This window comes from Dicentrarchus labrax, unplaced genomic scaffold (assembly GCF_905237075.1).
Source record: "Dicentrarchus labrax unplaced genomic scaffold, dlabrax2021, whole genome shotgun sequence".
NCBI classification, from domain to species: Eukaryota; Metazoa; Chordata; class Actinopteri; family Moronidae; genus Dicentrarchus; species Dicentrarchus labrax.
Genome location: NW_026136701.1, coordinates 13,118,086 through 13,130,178, shown reverse-complemented (window position 1 = coordinate 13,130,178; position 12,093 = coordinate 13,118,086). Strand labels below are relative to the sequence as shown.

At 40.5% G+C, this 12,093-nt stretch overlaps 1 protein-coding gene across 2 annotated transcripts in view; it reads left to right on the top strand.

Moving 5' to 3' along the window:
* gpc5c (glypican 5c) overlaps positions 1-12,093 on the top strand; it is a 95,102-nt gene that overhangs the window by 53,514 nt on the left and 29,495 nt on the right. For both annotated transcript variants that reach the window (XM_051404552.1, XM_051404541.1), the window contains one exon: positions 10,568-10,688. In XM_051404552.1, the coding sequence (XP_051260512.1) occupies positions 10,568-10,688 (121 nt within the window). The remainder of the gene's footprint in view (positions 1-10,567; positions 10,689-12,093) is intronic.

The window sequence follows — 12,093 nt, the reverse complement described above, 5'->3', positions numbered from 1 at the left end:
ACTAGCTCTTGTTACTCCAATCTAATGGAGCTGCATGGTCTTTTCCCAGAAGTCTGTGTGGTCTGTTGACTCAGCCTGCAGTACGTCTGCTGGTACATCAGCGCAGGCGACACAGAGAGGTGGGGAACAGTTACACCCAGTGACAGACACAGTCGGGACAGTCAGGCCTGGGAATGTCCTCAAAGGAAACCACGGGCCAATTACAGTTGTAATCTATGTAACTGCCACCAGAGACTATTAAAGCTTTAAACACTATAGTTTCCATTTGTCTCTAGCACTAGAGACAGACAAATGGAAGCTCTTCATTGTGTAATTTGCTTAACTTGCAAGTAACCAAGTAGTCACATTGATTTCTTGTTGTGGAGGGGCAGTGTGGGTAGCAGCTCTCCTTCATTCCTATGAAGAAAGTGTATTGAATTAGCTGAAAATAAAAGCTGTAAATTGCAGTTTAATATTAATGTAGGTCGGGCATACCTACAAAGTCAATTCAAGTCGAAGTCAGAGTCACCTCTTGACATACGTATACCATAATTAGTTTTTACTATGATACAAAGTTGAGGAATGTATAATTTAAAAGTATTATACCGCTGTACAGCAGACTAATGAATGGATAACAATTGAATGTTCTGTTAGAGCCATATCTTACACTTCAGATACAAGCTTAAAATGAACTAGTACTGTTAATAAAAGCATATTAGCCTCAAACGGTGGATACAAGAGACTTTCAGTACACAATATTGGCCACACGGGTGCAGTATGGAAGCATATTTTACTCCTCTGTCAGACCAGCAGCTAAATCTGAAGATATTGTTTATGTATTGTGTAATCAAATTACAATCATTTGTATTTTGTAATATTTCTGCATGAGAAAGCATCTTAGCCCTCTTTTATTATGGCAGTGTTTGGAAGCAGAACTAAGCACGGACAGTACATGTTGGATCTGGTGGCTTCATACAGAGAGTAGGAGAGTATATACATTACACTGTGCTGCTACTTTGCTTTGATTTGCTAATGTCAGGATTTGCTTACACTGCCACAGGGATGAGAGAAATGGAGTGAGAAAGAGAGTGTGTGTGTGTGTGTGTGTGTGTGTGTGTGTGTGTGTGTGTGTGTGTGAGAGAGAGAGAGAGAGAGAGAGAGAGAGAGAGAGAGAGTTTGTTCGCAAAAGCGAGTCACTTACACCAAATTAATTCGGCTCTCTGCAGTTGCTTTGATTGTTAGATAAATCGATACTTGTTCATTAGCCTGGAGTAGCATTGAAATGAAACATGCTTGGCTGTGTGTAGGCCTATAATGGGCTAATGATGAGCCAAACTAGATATTGTAGACATCACCTAGCCTGCAGACGGAAATAGAAATAGACAGGTAGAATAGCCCTAATGATGAGTATCAAACGCCTCCTGGGTACAAGGTAATCACAGTATGTGATTACCTGTAAGTGTATGCGCATGCTAAGCGAATCACTGGGCCTAGTCACAGATCATTTTCCCATCTCTGTTTTTCTCTCTTTAAACTCACTGCCCTCCCTCTTGCTCAGTCTCTGTTCCAGCTCTCTGACTCCTCATAGGGTTGGCCCAGGTCACAGGGACCTGAAGAGCATACCAAGGAAGGTTGGGCTGAAACTAGAAGAGTACCCAGAGTGCTTGTTGGGGTAGCCTACAGCTGGGTTGGTTTGCTACCACAATAGGGAGTCGGACGACATCTAAATTTAAACTTTTAGGTTTGATGTATCCAGGAAGTGTAAGTTTAACCTTGGTCAACCGTGCAGACACCAAACCAATCTGCTAAAACCTGCAAAATGAGAACACTGTTTCCCACTGGAAATTAAGCTGTGTGTTTTTTTTTATATATAAATTTGGCACTGAGCATTTTGGAAATCCCAAATTCTAAAGAGAGTTCCAGCCCGCTATTAGCAGTGGGCCACATCTCCACATGGTCTACTGGCTCAGAGGGGACTGGGGTCAGCTTTCATCTCCATCCACCCAACAATCTGATAAGACACATCCAGTCAACAGCTACCACGCTACCATGCTGATTACACAAACAAACAGAGAGACAAGCAAACATTCAGACATGCTGCTTTGCTTCGCCACATGGAGCTCTGGTCGCTGCAAAAAGAGGGACATGAGCATGATACAAATGAAAGGAAATCTGAGTGTAATGATTGTGTATGAAAGCTAGATTCCCCTCAGGAGTACTCAATGAAAAAGATAAGTGTTGGCAGTGATGGGTGAGTTGAAAAACAGGATGGAGGAGAAAAATTGATTGGATATTTGACCTAACCCAATAAAGGCAAGTGCATGTATTTGAGAACATTAAAAAAGGATATAGAAAACAAACATACAGCATGAAGGGAGCCATTCATAAGTGCAGTAACACCTTTTATTGCACTGTAGAGGACAGGCTTTCAGTGCGTAATAGCCATGAGTAATTTGAGCCATTGGACCTTCAAACATATAGCTGTTACAGTGCAGCCACTCAATAAACCAGCCTGGTCTTGGTAAAATCACCCTGGGACCTCTTAAGAAGTGGCAAAGCAGTTGAGACCAACATAGTGGTGTGTAATTCCAACCCAACCACACAGCCATAAACAGCCATATTTCACTGGTCCACAGTCCCATAAAGACAGATATACAGCCAGCTCAGCACAGGTGTCGTGCCTCAGGTGAAGTCCCAAGACAGAAACTGTAAAGATTCATTAACGTAAACGCAGAAATGACATAACCCTGCAGTTAGTGTTACTAGAGTTACAAACAGTGTTTATTTTTGAGTGTAGAGCCCCATTATTAATAGTAAAGGGACATGTCTTCAGCACTCACTGCAGTTACTCTTTGGTCAGTGGTTCCCAACTAACAAACAAAGGCACTGCAAGTAGACATGGCTTTGTTTTAAAGATATAATATGAAACATTTCCACAATCAAATTACCTAAAACAAGTAGAATCACAGTTAAATCACATTTTGTTTCGAGGACTGTTCAAACTCAGATAAATCTGTAATTTTATTCAAGGTAACAGTGTGTAATATTTGGTCGCCTGTCAATGGCGTCATATGCTGTTTAGCCCCACTAGTTGCTATGACTTCCAGGGAAACACAGGATATGTCAGGAAGTGAAGAAGGAAGTTGGCAAACGTAAGATAAATAAAACTTTAATATATTACCTTGTCCGTGAACATGATTTCTTCGTGTCATTTAGATTTTCATCAGCAATGGTTGTCGTTTAACAATGAAGACAACAACTTTGATCCCATGCTACTTCAAAACATCAAACTACACCGTTTATCATTGTTTTGATGTGGGAGACCCCTAGCGGCAGAAATGACATACCGTTCATTTAAGGGGTCAGAGGTCAAAAAGGTTGCGAACCACTGCTCGAGGCAACACACTGTAAGTTGAAGTCATGTGAAGGACACTGTTTGTTAAACTGAAGATGACAGATTTTGTAGGCAAAACAAGTTTAAAGACTTGCACACCATCTTCCAATTAGTCATGCAGATGGTTCCCAAGCACAAGGAGCAGCTAGTCAGTATGAAATCATCAAAACAGTTTAAAGCTAACTTCAAAACAAGAGTGATGGGATTGCTGGGTTGAGCAGCTGACTGTGTTTTTGATCTTGTGAGGAGTTGCCAACATGACTGCCGTGTCAGTGCTCTTTATATTTCTGACCCTCGCTGACTCTGCCTACATATCTGACTCATCACTCAATAAAGAAGCTGGCCAGTCTGCAAGGAAGCATGACAGAGGGCCCACTGGGCTACTGGCCAGGTCTATAAAATCACACGGTACCCTTGACTCAGCTCTTTAAGAAATTAACTGGGAGCTTCACAGAATTTGGACAAATATTTTGGAGTCTCGTTGAATAGAACTATAGTCTCATTGATTAGAACTATAGTCAAAAGTTCCACTTTGGAAACCAGAACAGTTACAGTAAATGTAACCTTTTTCTAGTAGTTGAACTTGGAATAACTTTTCTCAAAGTCAGCCTCATCATCCGCAGTGTCACAGTGTTTCTGAACAACCATTAGGTTGATGTCTCACTGGGAAGAGACTGGCCAGAGAACTGCTTAATTTCCAAATCCCCAAGCTGCCAGCTGGAACTAGGAAGAAGTGAGGTGAGGTCAAAAGATAGGCAGGGAAAAAGATAAAGAGGGGAAAAACACAGAGCTGTTGGGAATAGAGTGAGAGTAAAATTAAGCCAAGACTGCATGCCCCAGGTACTGCTGAGACTTCCAAGTGACTTCAGCTACTGGTGGTGCTCAGCGTGTTCATGTGGTTACCAGCTGGGGTACAAAAGACAGCAGTGAGAACAAAGACAGAGAAAGCAGCATTTAATGGAGTTTGTGGTAGTGGGCAGAGAAATCAAGTGGAAGAAGAAAGATGAGTTAAACTGAAGATATAGCCTCTTTGAGGCTTTGAGACAACGTTTAAGGATGCAGAATAATAGGTAGGGCGGTGGAAATAGAGCATAGGAAAAAAGTACACTGTTTGAGCTTGCCTACCCTGCAGATGACCTCTCCTGATTTGTTTGCTATTCCTTCTTGCACATTTTATGATCTTAGTATTTTTCTCTCTAATAACATTGTCTTTGAAGCACAGCGAGTTACGATACAAACTGACAGGAGTTTGGACATCTTCTATAAGAGCAGTCAAAGATTTTACCAGTGCTTAATTTTGTATATAGCCTGATAGCTTGACATATTTATTTTCATTCTGTTTATCGTTGCGGAACCTGCCATAAACTCAGCCCTACCACAAGGGTTTGTGGGTTGAGTGTGCTGTGTGTATGTTCACATTGCATTACAGGGCACCAGCTTGCGTAACATTTGTATGTGTTTGCACATGTTCATGTTTACAGTCCAAGGGACAGCATGTGCACATATGTCATGTTGATTAAATGTTTGCACCATGGCTTTTGACCAGTTGCCTGTTCATGTGCTTAGTGTTAATACAGTGAATGGCTGCTAAGCTCACAGTGTGTGAGAACAGCCTGGCCTTTCAGAACAAAACCTCCTGTTCAGAGTATTTCAACATGTCCAAGCACTGCTCGTAAAGTTAGCTGGCTACAAACATCTATTCAGCCCCTCCCTTGCTCTCACTACTGGCCTCACTCGTGACTTCAGGTCCTCTTGTTCCAGGAAGAGAAAGTTGTAATACTATATTATTCAATGTTATGGGCTTACTGTTGTATTGCTAATTATTCCACTTAATAAAACTATAAATTTAGCAACAGACAATAAAATGTTTTGGTCTTAGCAGAAAAAAGGCGTGTTTGAAAAATACCGGAATCTACCAGTGTGGGTAGTCAAGTATGTGAAATTTATATCGGCTTAAAAAAAACATATTAGTGCATCTCTGCAAGTTTATCTGGTTTTGATTCTAAAATGTGATATCTCTTTATCTTGGTTTATGTGTAAACATGTTTGCTGTATGAGTGAAAAGAAAAGGAAATAAAAATGTCTATACTGTGTAATTAAAATTTATTTTGGACTGGTTAATAGCATCCATTCTGTTAAAATATGCACAGGCGACCACAAGACACATTGAGTTTAAAACTCCATGTCAGTTGCTTTCTTCGTGACTTCAGCAGCAATGTTGTGAGTGTTTACCATACGCAGTACAATTCAGTTATTAATGGGGTGTGTGTGTGTGTGTGTGTGTGTGTGTGTGTGTGTGTAATGAAAAAGATGCAGAGCAGACATTTTAACTCCTTTAGTTATTGTCTACATTGCAGAAAAAATTGATTATGTGTGGTAATTGCCACATTGGTGGAAAATACATAATGTTGTAAGTGTAATGTTGACACTACTTGTTGTTTTTCAGAGAAGCAGCAAAAACAACAACAAAAAAATTCCCACAGAAATCACAAAGAGCAAAAAAAAAAAACTAACTCAAACATGACATCTTAAAAAACTACAGCTGGCATTACCCAACGTGTATTAATCATATGACTCAACACATGTTCAATTTTGTATTCCCAGATCAGCCGGGAGGGTGGGGAGAGGCTTTATTAATCATGATGAACCAACAATTTGCTGTTTACCTGACAGCAGTACCACCAGCTCTAATCCAATGCCCTCCTAGGCTGAAATAGTACCACCCACAGCCACGGAAATACACACACTCACTCAGATGAAAGCAACCATCCCCTCTTAATCATAACTCATTGACACTTTTCCCCTCCTCAGTTTTCTCTGATTCAGCCTGATGTTTGTTTCATTCATCCAAATCAGTTTATGTGTCAGCCAAAGATGACAAACATGTTTCATGTCTAATCTTTTGGCTGGGCAGAAGAAGCCTTAGGTCAATTAATGAAACAACTACAAATCCTTCAGTAACGCTGTGTATTTCTTTTTTTTTTAAGATTACATTGTTAAAAAATAAAGTTACTATTATATTATAAAAACTATTCATGTGAATAATTAGTTAGTACTAGTGCAAATTTGAAGGAAGCATGACAGCAAATGCCTCATGGCCTATATATTCAGACAGCAGTAGTTCAGTTTTGTGGCACCTATGATGTTTGACACACACACACACACACACACACACACACACATACACACCTCAAACAATCAGTTTTTTCATCAACTTCAATGTTAAAAGACTTTGCTTCAAGTTGAGTTGTGACTTTTATTAGAAGACAGTTTCCAATGTGAGTTCTTTTATATGATACAGTTGATAATTTGCATATCTCACTGAACAACAGAGTTATGTTTAGCACAGTTTTACATTGGTGTAGGACTTACAAGACCTGTCTGGCGGAGACTACTGTATGTTTTCTCCCTTGTCTTTGGGCTCTGGCCTTATAAAAACACTGTAACATGCAGGGTCTTCAAGGATCCATTGGGACTTGTGTAGTTCAGTGTTTACATGCTGACAGTGGGAAATCATTTTATTGTCTACAAGAATGATTTTATTATACTAGTCAGTGATGTTATCCTGTGGTTACACTTTATCAAAGCATTGATTTAATAAACCGAGGATTTCATTAAATGTCCTGCTTTTGAGCTGCTACACGATCATTATTGATTGTAATTACTGAAGCAAAGATTCAGATGAACAGTGTACTAACTTAAAATTCCTTGCACAAAATTTCAAGCCCCGAGCACGGCATGTAACCTCGGTGTGCTTTATAATCCTGATGTAAATTTCGAAAGCGCATCAGAAATATCAACAAAACTGCCTTTAATCATCTCACAGATGATGTGCAACCATTTCCCTCCCTGGCAGATACTAGTGGATAATCTCATTAACCACTGGGATCCTGGCAAAGATCTCTGCAGACAGCTTGCGGTATGAATGCAATTAAGCAGTTAGTGTAGACAAATTACAATCCAACAGGCCCACCTGCCATATGTTTATTTTATTGTGTCTATAGGTCATCTCGTAGGTCTCCAGTAATTATCGTACTCTGGGAGGGTTAAAAAGAAGCTACACTGAAAAGGTTAAGTAAAAGTCTAGTTTTGATGTCGTTTGTTATGTTTGTTTTTTGGGGAAATGTGACCAACCAGAACAGCGTGGAGTGCTCTGATGAGTTCCACCGCCTTACCTGTAGTTAAAGAGAGACGTGCACATATATACACAAATAATCCAGCTAATTGAATTCCTGGTGGGTTTTGTCTGCTCATTAAACCTTCCAGCCAGACCTCGGTGATCAGTGAAGAACTGAGAACAGATGAATGACAAGCAGAATCTACTTTACCTGGGGGCAGTTTACTAGACACCCCCTCACTGCTTCTGCAGACCCTTCATCAAATGCTTACCCATCCTTGAAATGTTATTATTCATGCTATACTCTAGTTTTGTTTACAGCATACACACCAGCATGTACGCTCAAAATGCACATAATTCTTTTCTTTTTTTCCCCCTGTTATCTCCCTGTACACCTTGAAAGATGAATATTTAATTTCTGTTTTCTGCCTTGCAACCTACGAGCATTCCTGCAGGCCTCCAGAAGATCAAGACAGTTCAGTTTGCGGTCAGCATCAGGGAGTGGAGGTCACTGTTAGTCTGTGCTCCAGGCGGAGGGAAAGATGAGAACAGACAAAGCTGCCTTTAGGAAAGTGCATCAATTGGGCATTCACAGGGATATGAGTCAATTCCATAGAAAGAAGTCGGAGCCATGAGTCAGAAGCCATACATGTGTAGGCAGTCATTTTGATTTTTTGTTGAATGTTTGAAACCACCAGAGGAGAGCACGGACTGTTGATTAGAGAAAGCTGTTTTTCGTTCATTAGCCAAACAGGAGAGGGATATCATTCAAAATAAAAGCCTGCAGCACCCTTTTATTTTTCTTGTACAATCTTCTGCTCTATTTTTGCAGTCACATTTTAATTCATTGGGACATGAGGCTAGAGAGAACTATTTTGAAAGAGTACATTATTGCCATTGGCAGGAATCTTATCATACCATCTGATGTCTGCTCCAGATCCGTCCAGAAATTTGCAGCATTAATTGTCTGTCTATCAGGTAATAAGCACTGGGATGTCCTGCTGTGTCAGTTGTCACATCCCCTAAAATAATATCAAACATAGCCTGCAATGAAATGTTCCAGGCCTAGCACACTGCCAAACTCACCCTGACACTTCCCTTTCATTAGCATCCCATCTGATGAGCTCATTTCCACGCCAACACTATTATCCCAAGCCAAGCCTGGAGACAGACACACATACGCTCCCTAACAGACAGGCCCCCACTTTCAACCACTGTGCACGGAGCTGTTTGATTCTTCAATTCATCATTTATGTCAGGGGGGAGTTGAAAGTCCAAAAGCTATTGATTGTTTCCATCTTGACAAGAGAAGATTCAGAGCCACTGGCAATTAAGAGCTTCAATTGTTGTCAAAAGAAGACAGTGGTTTGTGTGTGTGTGAGGCTGATGGGTTGTTGGGGGGGGGGGGTCCACTTTGCAAATACACTAAAGTGAACCAAGCAATTGAAGGAGGAAGAGGAAATAAACAAGCAGGGGATGTAAAGTAATGTGTAGTGGCAGAGGGTTAAGCAAGACATTTTTGCATTTTTATGGGCCTGATCTGGAAAGCGCTGTTTCAGCAAGCCGAAGGAGCACAGACCTTATCGGGACATTGCTTAGATCATGTGCCCAAGATTCTCAAGTTCAGCACTTTTATGATTGCCTCTGCTCATATTCACATAGTCACATATTCACGTGCAATGTTTGTGCATGCACAACCACATACCCTTAAACCCATCCATATAAACACATTCACTTACACAATATATAATCACTTTATCAGCCTTGTCCTGCCAGTGGAAGCATCCATTGATTTGATGCCAGTACATGTCATTCCTCTCCAATGCTGTTAAATCCACCATGCATGGACGATTAGCGTCAACATATAATTCTCAAATTAATTTGGAGATGCGTATAACGGCTGTTGGGGGAAAAAACAAACTTTACGTATGTATGTAAGGCAAAGCTTTGAAAGTCTGTGAATCAGGCCCTCAGATAAGTTTAAGGGGTTTAAGGCTTTAGGTAGTAACCAAAAGGATACAGTGATTGTATCACTGATACAAATCTGCTGGCCCAAGTTTCCCCACATGTTGCTGGTGTATAATCATTGGGACAAGTGTGGTGCCTGGTACACTATATCATCAAATGTCCATTCAAGAAAAACAAAAAGCAATGTAATTCACTCCATGGTTCAAACATTGTTTACCCTTTATAACTTTAAGGTGTTAAATTAATTCATTCTGGAGCGTGGACTGTGGTTTGATGTGTCATGACACTAAGCTATTTCTGCCAAAACAACTTTTGTGTCTATTATACACAATTAAAACACTCCCACCATCCACATCAGGCAGTTGCTAGAAATGTTAGCCTCCCTTACGTCATCTCTACATCGAAAATCAACAGCTATAATCCCTGCCAAGCTGCATGCCCACGGAGCATGCCAGGGATTAAAGAGTCGAGCTCACCATGCCTCTCAATTTCATTTTTACAAGGCTGTACTCAGTCATATCTTCATTTATAAAACTTTCAATCACAGTAGAACATAAATGTAATTTTTGACCACATTTGATTCAATGCTGAAGCAAACATTTTTGCATAATGGAGCTTTTAAGGAGTTCCGTGCCACAGGCTCTGTGTTTCCTCTTTGACAAATGAGGCCCTAATGGTTTTAAGTTTATGTTGAAGAAGTGCTGTGGTACAGTTGGCAGACTTCTAAATACAGACATTGATAGACTACATGATGATGATGTTTCTGTTTGTTGTTTTTTAGTTTGTTTGACAGAAGCAAAATTACATCTCAGTTTATTTTTCAAGCACAGCTCAAGACCTTTTTCCATTGTGGTTCTTGAGATACTGTTATATAATCACACACTGTTACATACAACAATAAAAAAATCAACAAGAAAGAACCCCACAATAACAAATCCATACAGTAATGCACTTTAACAATCAGAATCAAGCAAAATAACAACAGAACATGGCTTGTGTTTTGTCAAGCAACCACTTCTTGTCTTTCCACTAACTAACTGGTGATCTGCATCTATTTGACACCAGCATCCCGCAGTATTTTTCTAAATATCTGACTCTTCCTTTCACAGCTATAGTGGCAGAGTTGTAGGAAATGGTCTGCACGCTCAGAGGCAAAACCCAGAAGTCAAAGTTCGCAGCCCGAACCCTGCGCTGGCTGAGGTCAAGGAGAGGTTGGAGCGCTTCAACCAGGTAGGATGACATGCACTGTTGTACACATAAAAACATATATACGCACAATGCATGTGTCTGTGTTTCAGCATGTAGTAAACGTAGTGATTGGCCTAAGGGTGCCACTCAATCATTTGTTTGTTCGTCCACATTTCACACATAATATCTGAGACACTGCTGGATGCCAAGGGGCTTGCTAAAATTCCTGTCCAAACAAGGAGAGACTTCCTAAGAAGACTGAATAATGATTTCAGCATGAAGTAATGGTGGCTGTTCTATGTCTATATTTCTATAAGAACAATTGTTTTGTGTACTAAAAAATTTCACTATACTGAACCAGGTCAAAGGTTGTTCGTCAATTAATGAGTTATATAATCAACAACATTAAAGCCTCGAACAATATGACACATAGGCGTAACTGCTAAAACGTCCCCTCCATTTTCCTCAGATCCAAAGACTTGTTTTGAGAGCAGAGGCAGATATCAAAGAAAAATGAAAAGCATAGAGGGTGAAAGGGAGGCGGTGACAAAAAAAGTGAATTACTGTGGAAAGAAAGAGAAAAAAAAAGAAAGATGAGAGGCGGGAGCAAAAGGTCAGGAATGAGTGACAGATAGGCAGAGATGACACAAGCAGCTTCAAAGTGACACTGTTTGTCATGTAGATGGGGTTTAGTGCTGAAAAGGACCAAGAAGAAAAGGGCCATTTCACACAGTCCCTAGAGGCCATTTGAGGAGACAAACGGACCAGGATTTGGTTCCCCTCTGCCTGTCTGCCCTTTTGTTGCCCTGAAAATTATGCCCACAGATAGCACACCAGCCATCTCTCACTTTTTATCTCAATCTACCTCTTTATTTTCTCTGTTTTTACCCTTTTTGGTACCTATTAGATTGCTAAATCTTCTCTCTAATGCACCTAAAAACCTGTCCTTCTTTCCCTCTGTTAATGCATTTCTGTATTATTCTGTTTTGTTCCACCCTAATCATGACAATTCTTTATCATTATCAGCACACATCCCCTTACCCCCATCTCCTTCTTTCTTTACTCTCCCATCCGTACACTTATTTTCCCTCTCTGCTCACGTGTATCTTGTATCTTACATATATCTCAGAGGCCAGCCTGTCCACCTGTCTGCCACTGACAGCTCAAGATCATTTCTGTCAGACCACAACATCCCATTGTGCATGGTGGCTGTCAAGTGCCCTGTCGTCATGGTAACTATGCAGAGTGGAGCGGGTGTCCTGTTGACATTTACACGGTTGAAAAGCCTACCTTGAATCTAGACCCGGTGACAGAGCTTTGTGTTTGTGCCAGATAAGAGGAAAGGATCACAGAGTGTTAAATTCCATAATGCGGCAGGCTTTCTAAGGTATATATCCGGAACAGTTAAACATCCACAAGCGCAGAAATAATATTTTATCACGTGTGT